Below are 18,928 nucleotides of genomic sequence, written 5' to 3'. Positions count from 1 at the left end.
AATAATAGCTTCATAATTTAAATCCTGGGGAATGAAAGCAAAATATAGTAATTTTCAGAAATACAGTTGTTGAGTCAACTAATTGCTGGAGAAGCTGCTTACTGTCCTACTATAAATTGCTATATAGAGCTTTAAAAAAATCATTAAGCTAAATACTGGTAAAAATTTCAGCATTGACAACCCTAGAGTTTGAAAAAGGTTGAAGTCTTTTGTTCTCAAACACGCTTGCAACACACAGAGCAACAGCAGAAGCCTTCCTTGTTCTCTTCTTGCTACTCTAATCGTGTCTCATCTTCGGCTAAAGATGACCTCCAGGGGCAAAGAAGAATTACACCCCGTCATGTCTAGTCTTGTTTCTGTGGTGAAGCTTGCTAAAGGGGGTGCTAACAAAGGCCAGTTACTGTGACTTGTGACGGGAGCAGGTGAGGATCTCTCTTCCTTGCTTCATGCAGGCCAGAGAGAACAAGTGTCTTACAGTGGCCGTCAGTGATACTGGTTGGAATTAATCCAAGAACTTAGAGCCTTTCAGCTTTTTCGTAGCTCAGTAAACTTATCTTCCCCTTCCTACCTACTGAGATAGTAAAAGAATGACTGGTTTTAAACTAGCTGTTTAAGGTTAAAAACAGAGCAAGGAGGTAGTTGTTGAAAAATGAGATAAGGTCCTGTTGGCTAATTTAGATGAATTTAGGGGTATTTTGAAGTGTTAGGTCATTCCTTTGCCAAGACTTAGATGATAGCGGCTGTGTAGGGGCTCACTTCGGAGCCCTTTGCTGTAGTGTCTTCTACACAGCTCTCTGAATCTCTTCTCAAGTTTGCCTGAGGAATTGAAAGCTTGAGGCTGGGAATCAAGTAATCATTTGTGTGCCATAAATGGTGGGTGTTTCCCATTCTTAGAGAAGTAGAGAAATCGGTTGTTCATTGGCTTTGTTTTTGGCTGCTACTTTTGGAAGCATCTGTAACACTTGGCTTTAGGAAACCTCAAGAGGAGCAGAGGAATAGTTAGAGTTAAAGGTTGACTACATCAGGAAAGTTAAATTGATTTTTTTTTTTTAATGTGTTCTGAAGGTTCCCGCTTTAGGTTTTTGGGAAATGTTATTTTTCAGTGGCTAAAAAACAGCAAGTAGTTACTGGAGGGCTAAAGGGGCGAATGGAAAGATTGCTAGCTACTTCTCTGGATGTGTAAATTGTATTCCAGCAGAATGTGTTCTGATGTTATGAAGTGTAGCAGTAAGTTGAAATGTGTTAGAGAAGTGAAATGCTGATTAATTTCTACTACCAGGATTTTTTTCTCTGACATGACATAAGTAGTATTAATAGTTACATGGCTTGTTTTGTTGGGATGGGTTCCTCATGTAGCAATAAGGATTGTTTTATAAATTAATATTAGATTTGTATTTAACTGTCACTTTCTCACTGGATGGTTTGAGATGTTTTCCTTTTTAGCTATATCTATAGCTTTTTGTTTCTTGAAGCTATCTTCTATGAAGAAATTCCTATGCTGGGACAGAAATTAGAATGATCTTTTCAACAAAACTTATTAAAACCTCTAGTTGATGGCTAGTGTAATTTTGTTTATGAAGTTGTGAGAGTGTGTTTTGCTGTGAAACAACTGCAAAATGATGTTACGAAATTCTGTTATTTTTCAGATTCACAGCTTGAATATGTTTTCAGTTTGTTAAAATTTCCAAGCTGCTAGCCAAAGTAACTCAAAATTCGAAATACTGTGCTGTGTTCCTTGTAATGTTGCCAGTAAACATGAGGCCAAAAGCTGCCCTTTTGGACTCTCGGAGACCGACACCGTAAAAGTTACTGTTATCAGTGAGGTTCGCGTATTTGGGGAAGGCATTGGTTAGTTCGGCAGCGACTTGCATCAGGCATTCGCTTTCTAATTCTGCAGATAAGCGTACTGACCTATACCAGTTAATTACTGTTAATTACACAACAGTGTAATGGCCACTGTTAATAACACAACAGTGAGGTTTATATGGGAGGACAGGACAGGAGGAACGTGACATGGGTAGATCCGTGAGAGGGGAAAATATTTCCTACAACTTCCATTGCTCACGTGTTAGAGGAGGTTTCAGACTCATAAAAGGCAGAAAAAAATAACTTCTCTCTCCTTTTGTCAAGAAAAGACTTGCACTTCTTTTAGTTTAATTAGTTCAACTTCAGTTCCTTAGCACTGAAATGCCCAGTTGTGCAGGCTTTTGACCTACTTGACAAGTAATTTTTACATTTCATCTAGTACCTCATTAAAGAACTTGGGAGGCAAAAGAAGATATTTATCCAGACCAAATAGGAAGAATAATCTTTTTAAAGTCCATGAGCTTTTGTTTCTGGCTCTGTTTTTGTGGTTACAGAGATTTTTTTTGTACTGTGTCCTTGAAAGCAGAAGGTGTTGTAAAGACTGATTGCCATGAAAGAGCTTGAAGAAATTCTGGGTGTAATTCTCATGCCAGTTTGTTACTAGCATGGGAGTTACTAACTAGGCTTCAAGATTTTGAAGCTTTGGTGTAGTAGAAATGAGCAATACTTTCTTTATGGATGTTTCGTGTGTTAAATGTATTGACTACATCTTTACCTGCATTTTTCCAAACATATGCTGTTTGTGTGTCTACTGGCTGTAGATGAGGGACATGGAAATTAGCTTGAGAGAGGTATTTGAAATTCTTGTACTGTATTTAATGCTTGAGAGGTATTTGAAATTATCGTACTGTGCTTAATGCCTCTGCTACTGTCCTCTCTAGTAAACAGGGTTGCTGTCCTTGTCTAGGCATAGCTTCCGATTATGGAGAAATATCCCCTAAAATCATCCTTGTGTGGGTGACCTAAATACCTTCTGCTTCTGTTGAAGGGATATTCATTTTTTTATTATTATTTTTTTTCTTCTGCTGGGCATCTCATTGCGGAGTTGACAGTTCAGCTGGTCTGAACGTTTATATGCGTTTCAGGGTGGATTGCTGTAGTAAGTGCAGCAAAAAACCATGCTGAGGTGGCTTTATGGTAAAAACTGGAGAAATAACTGTAGCTTTAGGCTTCAGATTCAACACCTTCAATCGTAGCGTATTTCCACCTCAAAGGTATGTGTGTGTGGAAAAAAGCAATAGAGCAAACAGTGGATAGCATAAGAGGTAGCCTCTGCAGCTGTATCGCAGGGTAGGGTATTCACTGATTTTTAGAGGAGGATGTTTCTCCGCTATTGCGGAAGCTCTAGTAGGTTTGTGTCTACCTAGGCTGCGGTGTGACATCTAACGTGGGTGAAGGGGAGGACAAACGAAAACCAGCCATTGGGAGATGTGAGAAAAGAAACGGCATTGGACCCAGGAGGGCTTATTTCCGCACCCAGCATCCTAGACTGCTGTTACCGCCAAACCTTGTGCAAAAATACAAATGAGATTTGTGTGTCACGCTGACAAGTAATGCTTATCAGTCTTTGTGTGACTGTTGCTACTTCCATGCTGCACTTGGCGTCTCCTTGTTCCGGGTCTAACTTAGATTGTGGCTGCTCTAAAAGGAGATTTGTCAAAAGATCTAAGCACACCTGTGGAGGCTTCAAAAAGGAGAGGGCAGAGGGAAGGATGAGAGGCGTCTCCGTGTAGTCTGGGAGCCAGGGAAGAGGTTCAAAAATGGGGAGATGATCCAGCAGAACACTTGGTCTTTGCTAAGGGAATAGAAATCACATTACAGTTTCAACTCTTACGCTTTGTTTCTTTTCTTACTCCTGTGGAGTAGTTTAGAAAGATGAAATTTAGTTTTCTCTGCCTGTGCAGCACTGTATTCCCTAACCAACTTAACGTCTGTGTTTTCCTTAAAGTAGATGATTGCACCATGAAAATTTTGACGTTTAAATCACCATTTCTGGTATTTTGTTTCCTTCTTGTAAACAAGACTGTTGAAAGCTCTGAGTTAACTGGGGGGGGGGGGGGGAAGTGTTAGCAAGTTGATGGCTTTGCATTTTTTCGTGGTGATAGCTACCCAGGATTTTTATGCACGTCCTGATATGTCTTTCAGGCTGGCTACTAAGATAAAAGGGTGAATTGTTAGATTTTTCTAGGAGAAGCTGGTATAAGTCTTGAGACGAGCTGCTGAAAAGAAATAGAGGTGGACACCTCTGCTTTTTTTCTGGAATGAGGTGGGAAGGTGGTAATACTTAGGTTTGGTTTTTCACCCAGTAAACTCAGTATTACGAAATTGGCCTCAGGTTCACCATCAGGAAATTTACGGTCTTGGTCCATTTGAGGTGGTCTGTGGTTTGGTTAAGTGTTTCAGTGCAAGAAGCTGCTGGATAGGTTTTGATTCTTTATAGCTGAGCAAATATAAAATTTAACTTCAGTTTGGTCTTGGTCTGTGTTTGGGTCTGAGGAAACACCAAAGGTGGTATTTTACATTTTACTCTTACGTGTGGTATTTTGTCAGTCTGCCACCTTAATAGGTGGAATACCCAGGATTAAACTTATCTGTGTACTTGGATTTAAAAGTGGTAATGTTTTATGGTATTAAGGTACCATATTGGCAGCACTCATCTTGTGCAGAGGACAAAACTAAGCAGGAAAGAAGTTTCTTGGGCAGAGTGTGTGCAATGTGGACAGAAGACAGGTGACTCTTGGTTTTCCTGACCAGTTTACTTCTCCCCTGTCTCCACAAACGTGCACCTACTAGGAACTGCTCTAAGAGCATCTCACTTGGTATGCTGAACGATCAAATAGAAAGAAACTATTTGAACAGGATGATTTGAGAGCTGTAACGTATGAAGTACCTACTTATGGATATTAAAATCAGTTACAAATTGCATATTCAAAGTTTCTTTGGATCTTTTCTAAAAAATCTCTTTTCCTGATGGCTGTTCCCAGAAGTTGTCACAAGTATTTACCAATAGGTTCATAGAAACACCCTTTAATATTTAGAAAATCATGTGTTTGAACATATGCTTTGTGCCCAAACACACTGCAAAAAAAAGGATAGATCTAGCTTGTTTGAAGTGTTAAATACTTAAGAACCTTTAATAGCTCAGGAACAACTTTAAGACAAATTTTGTTTTTTATTTCCTCAAGGAGTAGGTCAGAAAACCATTAGTCTAATGAGTTAATCTCAGTGGTATTTTATAGTGGTTTGAAAGACAACAAGCAATTTCTCTGTGGCAAAAATAGTTTCTGTGGAAGGGAGGAAGTAGTGGACTCCTTGCTGTTGCTGGTAACTACTCGTTCATCTCTAATACGATCTTTTCCTGTTTATCAGTTATGGTCAAATAAAAAGGAAACAAAAGTATTTGAAATGAAACCACTTGACTTCACTGCAGTTTTAAGGAGTCAGAGTTCACACAAGTTTTCTGGGGACTGGAGTTGCTCTGAAAAGCAAAACCAAGTCTTAACTTGCAGGTTAATCAGTAGATCAGTGCAAGACCGTAGATGTTAACACAGAGTGGTAGAGAGCCTTAGGTGAGAGGCTGCAGTGTGTTTGACAGGTCATTTAATATTTTAAGTATCTCTGTTCCAATACGCAGATAAAATGGTATTAGCCAAAAAGCTGCACAGACTTAAGCTTTTTTTTTTAAAAAAAAAAAATTAGATACAGTTTTAAAATTGGAAACTGACAGTTTTCCCTCCCTCCCTCCTCCATAACTTCCAGACGTTACTAATTTTGTAAAATTTAAAATACTCAAGCTTCTTGTCTTCACCTTTAGGGAAAATAATTGTTGCTGACAAATGTGGAAATAAATGTACTATGAGGAGCAAATACTGTCGCTAGTATTCTCGTGATTCCCATCCATGTCAAAGCTTGTTGCCTCTTTGAGCTGTTTTAAATGATAGTATTTTTGCTCTTTTGCTTAAAGCAAGCTTCTGCTTTGTAATGATCTGCTGTGTTGATGTTGCTCGGCACAGGTTGCTTTAAACGACAACTTTAGCATGATGTATTTGGTAATTTTCCGAAGCTTACTTAAACGAACTAGAAGTTATGTCAAATCAGAAATACTGAATTTTGTGTAACCTTTAAAAGCATTCTGTTGAAATAGTACTATGTATAGTCTGATGAGACTAATGCAGTGGCGGTTTGATGTTTATGCGTCCTTTTTCTCCTTTTCCTTTCTTCTCCAGTTCCACTCTTATCCTGGGGACCTAGCTTCAATTTTAGTATCTGGTATGTTGAACTTAATGGCATTGATGATCCAGATGTGGTCCAACCGTGCCTCAACTGGTACAGTAAGGTAGGCCTGCATTTTAGATGCCTGTTTGTTTGAAGATTTGTAGTCTCAAAATCTTGTGAAATGTCTCTTACTGGAATTATGTGACCTCTTCATTCCTTGAATATCAGCTGTTAAAACAACAAACACGCATAGTTAAAACTCAAACCACATGGCTGACTTTGACTCTAAGTGAAGCTTTTTGAATTGTATCTGCTTGTTCTCTTTAAAAAAACCAACAAAACACCCCCCAAAAACGCAAAACCACCACCACCACCAAAAAAAAAAAAACAACCCTACAAAAAAAGCCCCTGCTAGGTAGACCTCACAAGAAAAACATAAAAGAAAGGAACACTGAGTCAAAGGGGACAATATTAGTAAAATAGTATTTGTATTGGATGGGAAATGAATCTTAACAAAACCAGATTCCGTTTCTCCCTCTTCTTGCCTTTTGATTAGGCATTCTTTTATCATACCAGTCCTTCTGTAGAGCTATATGTGAGCCTAGAGCCTCCTGAGTTACATGTGCAGCTTTTGTTACAGGGTATAAAAATGAGCTTGTTTTAAAGAGAATCCACATTGGTGTCTTTCCTGTCGCAGCTCCTTGCACTTCTTATGTTTCCCTCTTACTGTCTGTTTGCTGAATACTCTGGAACAGAGGGGAGCTGATGCCACTGGACTGTGAGATGAGATGATTTATACCATTTGTCACTTTGAGAGACAGAAAGTTCAAAGGGTTCTAAACATTATTTGTATAAACTGTATTTAATTGAGTACAACAGATGCCTCTCCTGTGGGAGGGAAGCGCACATTGACAGCCAGCATTCATTTTGTTGCTGCTTTTTATGCATAGATCTTCTGGAACAATTCTTGAAATTCATATTGCGTTACAGAGAAGACGTCCTTCCCAGCTGAATAAGACTGGGTAGTGGAGCAGCATATCTCTGCTTCCAGAAGGAAGAACTTAAAAGGAGATAAAGATTGTGCATTGTGGTACTGAGTCTCCCTCACCAGTTTATGGCATTGCCAGTATGGTAAAGAAACCTTGTGGCCATGTTATCTGGCTCGTACATGTTTATACCAACATCACAAGCTTCTTCATGGAGCATTTAAAAACAGCACTAACAGTCACAGTGGAAGTTGTCTGTAGCTGTTTTATGATTAAAGTGGTATTGTGGTCATTAGTCTGCTGATTACTGATGTCCAATTCCGAAAAGTCCAGTTGACAGAGGCTGCTGATGGTTTTCTATGCTTCTTTCTGCTGCCTGTGCACATGGTGGTGTCTCTGGCATTTTTAACCAGCTGCTGTAATCAGGAAGCTCTGACTTGTATTTTTTTTGGTCAGGAGCCATCTGATGATGATGTCAGCATCTGTTTTGTTCCATCTTATCCCATGGAATCAACACTTTTCATGGTCAGCATGTATGTAGTGACAGCTTCTTCAAGGGATGCCAGCATTGTTCTTCTAAAGCTTAGAGCCCTAAAGCAGCAAGGCAGAGACTTAGTCATGGTTGTTTGGGCTCTACTAGGATCAGTTGCCAAGTTTTTGGTGATGAGTGCATGTCTCACTGGTGTTCTGCTCTCTCCCAGTCCTGAGAGGCCACTGTTGCCGGATCCACGTAGGAGGATATATGTGCTGACCCATATTTGGGGAAAGGCAGAAAGGTTGACCTGTTTCTTCCAGTTCTTTGAGATGGTGTGAATATTTTCATGCATGTTCTTAGAAATCTCAAAGGCTTTGAAATCTAATAATTCTTTACTGCCTGAGACATCAGATGAGAAGAAGGTTCTACACAAAGTTGCCCATCCTTTTTTGTTGTGTGTGCTTCAACCAACAAAACCTCCCTTTCCTGAAGGGAGTGGAGTTGGGGGTAACAGATAAGGACTCAAAGCAGTGAGTGTGCTCCTCGGTTCCCTCTCTACTGCTTTCTCCTTGCTGTCCCCCTCAGCCTACTGCCTCCTGAAAGCCTTACCACTTTGCTTTTACCGCAGAGTGGGCATACTTTAGCAACTAGTTCAAGCATTGGAACAGGCTGCCCAGGGAAGTGGTGGAGTCACCACCCCTGGAGGTATTTAAAAGACATGTAGATGTGGCACTTAAGGACATGGTTTAGTGGTGGACTTGGCAGTGTTAGGTCTGTGGTTGGACTTGATCTTAAAGGTCTTTTCCAACCTAAATGATTCTATGATTCTAACTAGTAAGTGGCAGCTTATCGATGGCTATCACTTTTGTTTTTGATAATGAACACTTAAATATTTTTAATTCTACTAGTGTATTTGACAGTGTTAATATCTTAGTCTCATGCTCTTGTTAGGTTTTTAGCCATAGGAATTATTTACAGCTTCAGATCAAAGCTATTATTTGGGTTGTTACCTCTTTAAACCTGTATGACAGCATTTAAAAAGGAGCCTTTTATATAGGTTTTTATACACCTTTTCGCATAAAAAAAAAGTTCTTACATTTAACTTCTGAAGTACTACTATGATGTAACTTAAATACAAACTTTTATATTGCATCGAGTGGCCAACCTGCATCCAACAGTCATTTGTGTGCCCTGTAACCAGAAATAGTCCTCACATGCTGACTCAGAGCACAAAGCCACTCATGAAGATTCTATGATGTTTTGTAAGCCAAGCCTATCAGTCATGAGAGGCTCAATGGAAATATGCCAAGTCTGAATTTTGTCTAACGCCTAAACTAGAGGAGCTGAAAGTGCAGAAGCTGGTTATTACTGGTGTGCAGCTACCCTTTTGCTTGCTATCCCTTTGAGCAACAAAGAATCTGATGTGGTTTTGGCCTTGACTGATGTAAGTGAACGTTTGCTTAAAGACAGTGTCTTAGGTATCTCTCGGGGGGGGGGAAAAAAGGTTTTTTCCCAGTTGTGCTGTAAAACTCTGTTTTAGCTTTAATATTCCTTTGCCACAGTCTTGCATTTTTATCGGTATGTGTCCTTGGCCTTTTTCATGTGGGCTGGGAACTGATTTTCTAAAAATGCATAGTTCTGGCTATTTGCAGCTGTGAAATACTGATGTATTAAGAACTAAAAATATAGTACATGGCCGTGTTTCTTTTTAGCTGCTTCGGTTTATGAGATTCTTGCTATAGAGCCATTATTTCAAGAGCACTAATTTTTGTTGAACGTTAGCATTAGTTCCAGGTTTTCAGAAAGATTCTGTTCATTTAAATACTATAAACTTCATTTGCAGCAGTGGAGTCCATTTAGGAGTAAAATCTTTTGTCTGTAGTTCGATCAGTCTATAGATTCTTAAGTTACATTTGCTTTTTACCACAGTAGATGTGTGTTAAAGATGGAAATTGAGATTTTTTTTTCTTGAATGCCTTAGAATTTAGGTTTGAAGAGTCTATTTAAAATAAGTGGTTCTGCTATTTACCAACTTAAAAATCTGTGTTACTTGTGCATATTAGCATCTTTGAAAATGCAGTGGATGATTTGGTAGGTTACCCGCACAAGCTGTAGCTCTTACGCAGAGTTTACTATTCCTTCATGTTTCTGTGCTGGGATGTTTGACCCAATGTGGGTTTCTCTAGCCTTTCTCACCCCTTCCCACCGCGGAGTGGGAAATGGGCAGCTTTGGCTCATCTGCGGTATGAAAGCAGGGGTCCTGCTTCAAGATGCATGGGAATATTTTGAAGGTAAAACTTTGGCGTGCGTGTAAATCCTTGCAGCCATTGATCCGAAACCCTCGCAAACCCACAGGATTTGGGGTCAGCCCTGCCTTTCCGCTGCAGGAGCAGTGGTCATTGCAAGTATTCCTATTCTCGTGGGTTTTTTTTTTCTTCTGCTTCTAGAAAAGCTGTGACCTACTTACTCTCCTAAATTATTTTGTTATATAAGAGTCATACAATCAAATTATGTAACGCTGATAGCGAAAGCTTTTTCCTGCCCTGTACTTCGTGTAGGCCTTGAACAGCAGGGCCAGGCAGATGGGGGGGGGAAATAATGGTCACTCCAGAGATCTGGGACACCGTGCACTCTCTTCTTGTATGCTTATTAAATTGGATGATATCAAGTTGTATAATTTCTGTACTGAAATTATGTAGGAAAGTAAATGCCTGTACTGCACAGCTTGTAATGTCTTTCATATCGTGTTTCTCTGTAAGCTCGTTAGCAATTTATGTGCAGCGTGTGTAAGAGATCCTGCTTCTGTCTCCAGGCAGGTTCACAGGTAGCTCCCAGCAGTGCTGGTAAAAGAAAAAATCTACATGTCTCATAGGTTTTCTTGTGTTCCAGTAGTACCGTGAACAGGAAGCCATTCGCCTTTGCCTAAAGCATTTTCGTCAGCACAACTACACCGAAGCTTTTGAGTCGCTGCAGAAGAAAACCAAGATTGCTCTGGAGCACCCTATGTTGACAGACCTGCATGACAAACTGGTATTGAAGGGAGACTTCGATGCTTGTGAAGAACTGATAGAAAAAGCTGTGAATGGTAAGAGAATCAGAGGGGTCTGGTATATTAATTAAAAAAAAAAAAGCATTGAAATGTTACTGCTCTGAATGTTAATGTACTTAGTAGAATTGGCTAGTCCATGTGCTATTTCATGTCTAGTGTGGTGTACTGTCAGCTTTTGGACTTGTGAGTATGTGTATGATAAAGGCTAAAAATTCAGTCATGAAATCTCTTATCACTGCTACTTTTGGAGCCTCTTTCCCCCAGAGATGACAACATGGTGCACTTGAGTGGGTAAAGATAAGTTCTTCATGTAAGTGGCTGGCAAGCTGAAGGTGGGCTTGACTATCAGAAAAGTCACTGGAGCGGTGAGCAGGGAAGCATAAAACTTGAGTTCACAGTAGTGATCTGTATCATGGTTTCTGGTTAGAGCTTACCACTGAGTTGGTGTTTCAGCAGAAGTTTTCAGCTGTATTTGAATGAGAATGCTGTCTTTGCTTATGGGGAAAATAGTCCTTGGAGAATGGTGTAGAAGTCACAGCGACTGGAGGCAGAGGCTGTTTTCCCTTGCAGAGCAGGACTTGGCAACTGGTCTAATTGTAATGACCATTAATTTTTTTACTTGGAAACTTTCAACTTGAGAGCTGTTTACACACAGTGCTTCTAACTCCTAAAATGGGGGAGATGTACTTTCTGTTGATAGAATGGGATACAGAAAGAGTTGGGCTATTCCACTGAAGTGTCTCCCAAGACCTGTGCAGTGGTTTTGGATAACAATCTGATAAAACAGAGGTGCTCTTGGCTGTGGGTGTAGTGCTTTTTGACTATGTGCAGTTGCTCTTTATGGGAAACTTGTACTGGCATGAGAAGAGAACCTTGTGTCTGATGCCAGTAGAGTCAGGGACTTAGTGGACTAATTTCATGGATGTCTGGCACCAGAGATGTGTCTTCTAATTCTGGGCTAATCAGTCATTTTGTGATATCTTTTAGACAGATGCCAGCATACCTGCTTGACTCCATCAGCGTGGTTTATACCACTAAAGTTGGAAGCGGTTCTCAGGATATGATAGAAATGATAGCTTTAAAATCAAAGTTTGTCTTCCATGAAAATCCACCGTCTTTTTGTGAATAAGCGGTTCAACTAAGCACGATGTTAGGGAGCTTATTGCAACAGGTCATCAAAAACTGCAGTAAATGGCTTTCTACGGGTTTTGGCTCAAGGTTTCTCGACTATATAGGTAGAACAGCTGAGCTCTGGCCTGCGCTGAGCTCCCTGAGCAGCTACAAGCGTTAAGACTGAGAATTGCCAGCGTTCATCCTCGCCCTCTGGAGTGTTGCCTGCCCTCCTGAGACGACGTAGTGTTGTTGGCTGGGATGGGAGCGTGAACAGCTTCCTGTGATGCAGGGGCATCTTGCGACTGGCAGCTTCCTCCTGAATCTTAAGGGCAAGGGAGGGTTGTAGGATGAAAAAGCAGCAGGGAGCTGTGGCTGGCTGTTACTGTCTTTGCAGTGTTTCTCAGACACGAGTGTCTGGGGGGAGCTGATGAGCCCACCAATACGAGGCAGGATCTGCTGAGAGCCAGAGGGGTGCTATATGCTGATGGTGATGATTTTATCAATGCATCGGTCTGCTGCCTTGGCTGTGGCTTAATCTCGTCAGTGCCTAGAGGCCGTCCTCTTTCCACTTCATTGCAGACCGTAGTAGAAACCATTTCTTGAATGGAATTTCACTAGAAGTCTAGAATGTGCTGAAAAAGTTCCCTCAAAAATGGACTTTTTTTTTTCTTGGGCACTAATGAAGTAAATGTTTGCGGCCTCGCTTTTTGAGCTGTTACATGTTCATTTCTTTTACTACTTAATATTTAACATACTGCATTTATTCTATCCAGCAGTTTTCCCCTAGGACTGGAGCTGAGGTGGTGTTTGTTTCCCCTTGTATATTGGGAGTGGGGTTGCTGTCTGCAGTGCTCAGCTTTTCCAGTGTGGAAGTACTGGCAAAAGACTCGCCTGGTAGCAAACTGTAGGTCTTGTATTGTACTGTGTGACACAGACACTTGCTTCTTGTCAGATCTGATGTCAATAATCTTGCTTCCCTAGTTCTTGTAATCATGTCCCTTTTTGGAGGCTGAGGAACTCAGCATTACTTAAGCAAACTAGAGAAATACGCTGTAGCTTGTTTTATCGGTCCTTTTTTGTTCCAGCAAGTACAGAAGCAAGTATTTCTAGTAACAGACTGTGGATAACTTAGCAGGAGAGTTGTCAAGTAGCATCGTTAAGTTTTGTCACTGCTTCTGAGGGACAGAATAATATGCATGAGGATGTTTATAGTGCTTCCTTTTAATCTGGCACCTGGCTAGCTGAAGTTAAATGTCAATGTACGCATCTCCCGTTGCTCCGTTGCTCATCCTTAATGATTTTGCTTGTCTTGGAATACATTAACCTTCCTCCCCCCATCCTTCTGCAACTCTTTATGCTGTCTTCAGCTTTTGTACCCATTTAAAGCTCTGTCGCCTTCCAGCACCCTTCGGAGAGAAGTGCTATCTATCCCGAGACACTGAGGCTGTATCCCATATTTGCTTTAAGCTGACACAACTGCGGGTTTTTACTAACTGGGTCAATCCTGCCCTTACTCAGGACACTGTGTCCCCTGGCCCCTTGTTTGCTGGCACTGGTGCTCATGCTGCCACATGGCAAACCAGGTCAGGGAGCTGATCGGGCTACAGTCGGGGAGAGGATAGGACAAATCTCCTGATAGCCGCAAAACCCCCTGAAACTGCAGCTGGAATAGTTTGTCTGGAGTTGTACAAGATGACAGTCAAGTCAAGGTGTTGAATGTAGCTGGTATTTAACAGCTGGATCCTTTTTCTTGGTAGGATTGGGAATAGATGTTTTCAGCCTTCAACACGTTCTCCTGTAGTATTGCTACCGTCTGCTCCCTGTGGTCCTCCACAGTTACCTGTCCTTACTCAGTTCTGCATCTCTCTCAAGCTCCTGTTTGAAAGAGGCTCGTTAGCACCCAGCATTTTACTATTTTACTTTCTTAGCAGCTTTGTTGTGAAGTCTCCATAGCTTGCTGCTTAGTCTCTAAGGTGTGGGTGTTCTTACGACTGAACTTCTCTCTGATGCGTTGTTTTTTCCAAATAAAAGCAGATTAACTTTAGTCCTGTGTATGGTCCGTGTAGTGTAGTTGAAGTGTAGAGTTAATTGAGATACACAGATGCTTAAATTATCCCTGAAATTGTTCAAAGAGGGAACTGTTCTGTTACAGACTGGACATGAATACGTGAACTTCTGACCTCTTGCTGATCTGAGAGTTCATTGCCTTAAAGGAACAAACAAAAGTGCAATGAGGTTGACAGAGATACTGCGCACTCAGTTCAGCCTAAAATGTCTTCTGTAGAGGCTAATATTTGCCGTGGTAGGTATTTAAAAAGTGAAATGCGATGCATCTCTGGCAGGCTATTTCCATAGGCTTAGTCATGTAGAAAAAGAGTAGGTGGTCAAGAATTAGTGCTAGCAGAGCTAACTCTTGTTCTTTTGCATTGCTAATGATGAACGCTGTCTTCCACCTCACATCACCAGATGATTTCTTTTGAGAGCTCAGTGGCAGGCAGCCACACTTTTCCCGCAGATTCTTTTGACTTGTGCATTACACTTAGAAAATGGGCAAATGGAAACTCTGGCAGCTGCCTGACTTCCTCTCAAAAATAAAAGGTTCCCTAAATCTCAGCTGGTTCACAGACTTGGTTCAAATGCTTCACATTTGGATTCATTCCTATAGCTTTCAGACGGCCTATATTATTGAAGAAAAAAATCTGCTTAATATTCCTACAGAGAGTATGTGGAGTGCAAATTACTTGGTTGAACTGTTTGCAACTACTGTAGACATGGAAAGCTGCTTGAAATGGACTGAAGATCTGCTAGTTTAGTATTATTATTCTGGGGACCGAGGTGTTCCTTCTGGCAGTTCTTGTGTCAGCATGTGATACGTGTTTATCTGTTGACATGTTGGCCCCGTACAACAAACAAGAAGTTGTGGAGCGCAGCCTACAGCCTCAAATGTCTCCCAAAACTCGGGATGCACAGGAACTGTTGTATTCTCCTGGAAGCTCTAGGCAGACACGTATACCTTAATTTTACCACCAAGTATGTTTGGATTCAATTCTGAGAAAGTATGGACGCTGGCTTGCTGCTCTGTAGTACTGAGATATATATGGAGGGGAGAGGCTTGCTAGGGATTCAAAGCCTACGGTAAGTAGATGGTAGGGTTTGTGTAGAAGAAACATATCTTGAAGGGATTTGAAAACAAACCTTGTTTCATTTTTGCTAAGAAGAAAGTGCAAGAGAATATTACAGCTTTGAGACTGGAAAATATTTGTGCGTTTCCTTGTTGCTCCCACGTCTTGAGGAAATTGTCGAGTAATGGCTGGATTTTTATCTGGTGTCATCTTTGTTTTCTGCTTCAGCTTTTCTTTAGAAGGATTTTTGTGACTACAAAAACCTCCATCTGTTTAGGTGTTTTGGGTATTTTTCTTTGGCTCAAGAAAAATCTTAAAAAAACCAAACCCCAAAACCCAGAAACTATGGGCTAAATGCTGCTCTGAAGTTTTTTTCAGCCGTTGGCAGTGAAGTGAATAGATTTTTAGTAATTCTATCTACAGATGTGTGTTGTCTAAAAGGAAACTTAATACAACTTTTACTTGTTCCTGATTGGCTTCAGCAAGTTAAATATTTTTGTCCGCAATGTTTGTCTAATCCTTTCTAGGTAACAAAATAAAGGCTTGGGTTATCAGGGGGGTAGAATTTACTAAGCTTTAACCACTGTGAACTTCATGTTGTTACATCCAAAATGCGTCACAACTTGCTGTGAAGGGCTTGAAAATAGTACAAAATAGAAGTACTGGCTTTGGCCATAATTGTAGAGAGTAAACATGGACATAGAAATGAGAGGCCTCTGGAGTGAAGGAAAAAAACTTCCTTTGAAAACTCGCACTTAACGCTTTTGTTTTCTACAGGAGTCTTGAAATTTATTTTAAACTACTGATTCATTCGAGACAGCTGACAAACCTGAGCAGGCCTAGATCTGAGCTTCAGTGCCTCGCAGAAGCTTTGGAGACCTTTTGGTCAGCAGTGCTATCCTGGCAAGAAACATAAGGAGTGCGCTAGAATAGGTCTGGCTTCAGATACAGAATCCACCTAGAAATCCTCCTTTTTTTTTCCCCTGGTGGTGTCAGACAGGTGGTGATTCAGCTTCCAAAACAAGCTGCTGCTGGTTTGCAGTGCAAGTAGAATGAATGTGGAACTGCTCCCAGCAGAAAGAAACATTTCTGGGAAGCAAGCTGGAGTATTTCCAAACCAATGTCCCATGGAAGACAAGAAGCATTATTAAAAAAGGCTGAAGGCACAGTAGGGGAGAAGTGTCATATCTTGACAAGTGCAGCCTGTGGGTGTTGAGCATGGGAGAGAGGTTAAATCACCCTTTCAGATCGTATGTGGTGTAATTCATCCTCTTGAGCTATTTATGTCCAATTATCTATTGGCTGCCATAGGGATAAATACGGTTTTGCGTTCTGTCTTGAAGACCGAACGCTCTAATGATAACCAAAAGGCTGGATTTCTGTCTAGGTTTGTGACTAGAAAAATCTGCCTCAGTGTGGGATTTCTTACAGCGCATGCATTTCTTCTATGGGAGGTTGGCTCTTCTGAATCAAAAATCCCTGAATTAATGAAATATCAAATTTAAAGCCTCTCATGTCTCGCCTCAACTTTATAAATGCTGAAGAAGTGGGAGTTAGGAACCCTACTCTTAAAACCAAAATAAACCACTTTTCTACATATGTTGAGCAAACTTCTGGCTTTCCTCAGTTACCTAATGCTAGGGGAGAGCTGATGTTTTTGCCTCTAAGGTGAAAGTAAAATCTGCCCTGCTTTCACAGAGTATTTAGTTTGAGCAACTTGCAGAGCTGAGTTTATGAAAGTTGAAAGCAGTTTTGTATTTTAAGACCAAATTCGGCACCTTTCAGGAGCTCGAGTGCCCTTATTTTCCTATTAGATGGTCTCTAAATAGAGTATTCATCTTCTCCCAGGAAGTACTTGCTGGCTTGGATTTTAATTGAAACCTGGATTTCAGTCACGACAAACTACAGGATGCTAGGAAATGCTTTAAAATATTCCCTGAACATTGTGTCAAGCTTAACAAAAAGATTTTTACCTTTTTGTAAATAAATAGAGATGTGTGCAGTAGGGATTATTAGTCTGTATGTTTACCAAGGGATTTTCTATAACTAGACAGAGGCATTCATAATCTGTTAAATTCGTACCTCAAAGCCACAATTACTGGGGTCGGAAGAACTGAAAAGTATTAGATGCAACTTAGTAATTTCATTTTTTCCTTTCTCTGCTGGGGAATGTAAAACTGATTCCTGAGCAAGTTTGCCGGGTACCATTCTACCAAAGAGCATAGCTGTTGGATATTATGTGGTTAAGGACCCCTGAATGCATCCTGCATCTGAGCGGTGTATGTGCAATGTACTGTTTCAATATGAGACCGTGTAAATCTGTCGTTTGGGTCCTCAAGTCTGCCTGTGGTAGTTATCACTGTACTAGTGATGTAAACTGGGTGTCTGAACTCCGATTTTTTTTTCAGGTAATGCATACACACGGAACAAATGCTTGTTAATGAAGAGCTTGTGTCTTGAGATGGTGGGGTGATGGGTAGGATATAGCCAGGGTGAGCAGGGGTCAAGAGGCTAGCCATTAGCTGTCTAATAGTTTATTGTGCCTGCAGAAGGTAAGGTAGGTTTTCTTAGAGGAGACATTTGAAGAACAATAGCAACAAGTTCCGCAAATGCTTGCTAAGCCCTTCCCAGACTGAAGAGCGATCCCAGAGAGAGTGGGTGTTACAAATCTCCTTTTCAAAAAATTAACGTTTATGTGATAGACCGATAACGTGTAACCAGAATTAGGAACTGGCCTCTCGATGCTGAAGAGATGAAATGCGGTAGGTGTACAGAGGGAGAGAGGAAGGCACAAGGGGAGCTTGGGCAGAGTGCTGGAGTTAATGCTTCTCACAGAAATGCTGCAGTTGGCATATCTGGCCAGTGACCTAATGCATCTTCTGTTTCTCTTCTTGCTTAACTCTCTGAAGAGAATGTAAACTATTATTTTGTTTTTCATCCAGTGCTTGGTTATCCCATATCATAGCATTTAAACAATCTGCTTTTCTTCCCTTTTCTTAAATGAAGCTCCAGAGATGCTCCCTGACCTAGTTTTAACTTAACATGTACTAAAATGGTTGAATTATACATGCATTGGCAACTTTCCTTTTGCTTAAATAAGGGGGAGGGATTCTATTCTTAATTAAATACACCACACTGGAGATTTATAGACAATTGGCATGACCTGGCAGGAAAACTAGGTAATTCTTGATTGATCTAGTATGAGTATTCTTTTTATTTTAGTGCTTACACATTTAGTTCATTAACAAGTTTAACAAAATAACTGACACATATAGAGAAATTACTTAAAATGAAGGCTTTGGAGTAGCATACTGGATAGAGTTAGGCTGAAGCTACCTGCATTAAAAGTGATTTTGCTATAATGGAAGTATAAACGTTTTATACAGCAAAATTTGTGTTTTGCAGATGGCTTATTCAATCAGTATATCAGTCAACAAGAATACAAACCTCGCTGGGGGCAGATCATCCCCAAAAGCACCAAAGGTAAGGATATTTCTTAAGATATAACTCATGTACTGCCAGTTCTATCTTGTTCCTTTGAGGACGTTGAGCAAGAAAATGATGCAGTAAAGCCTCCTGTAGGACAGTTGTTCTAGGAAACGGTTTAGTCTAAGAAAAACTTGCATTTGTCTGCAAAGCTGGTGAAATGCAACCTGGTTTCTGGTTGAGTAAGGAACACTACAGGAACACTAGCTGTAACTTCAAGGATAGCTCATCAGTTCAGAAACAGATCTTAGAATGTAGGTTAAGCGTGAGAGCAGTTACCTGTATGACTGGATTTAACGCATGGAGTCAACTTAATGGTACAGCAAAGAGTGGTAAATAAATACATTATCTTAACAGGGAGTATTTTAAATTTGAGATGCATCTTTTGAAGTCTTGGTCTGTTATACAGTAAATCTAAACTGCAGAATCTTTTTCCGTTGCTTTCTGCATTGAGAGGAGGCTCGTAGCAGCAGCCTTGACTACAAAGTACAGAAATCACTGTCATACTGCAAATGTAGGATTTGACATGACAATCGCCAAACGTGGAGCACCGTACCCAAACCTCTTGGGAAGGGTTATCTATGAATACAAGCAGGTCTCCAGCAGAATGTGGGTT

At 40.6% G+C, this 18,928-nt stretch overlaps 1 protein-coding gene across 1 annotated transcript in view; it reads left to right on the top strand.

Moving 5' to 3' along the window:
- MKLN1 (muskelin 1) overlaps positions 1-18,928 on the top strand; it is a 107,107-nt gene that overhangs the window by 24,087 nt on the left and 64,092 nt on the right. The window contains exons 5-7 of the mRNA XM_076347428.1: positions 6,093-6,202; positions 10,435-10,627; positions 18,232-18,309. Coding sequence (XP_076203543.1) covers positions 6,093-6,202; positions 10,435-10,627; positions 18,232-18,309 — 381 coding nt within the window. The remainder of the gene's footprint in view (positions 1-6,092; positions 6,203-10,434; positions 10,628-18,231; positions 18,310-18,928) is intronic.

The sequence above is a fragment of the Aptenodytes patagonicus genome, chromosome 1, assembly GCF_965638725.1.
Source record: "Aptenodytes patagonicus chromosome 1, bAptPat1.pri.cur, whole genome shotgun sequence".
Classification (NCBI taxonomy): Eukaryota; Metazoa; Chordata; class Aves; order Sphenisciformes; family Spheniscidae; genus Aptenodytes; species Aptenodytes patagonicus.
This window is presented reverse-complemented; position numbering and strand designations above follow the sequence as displayed.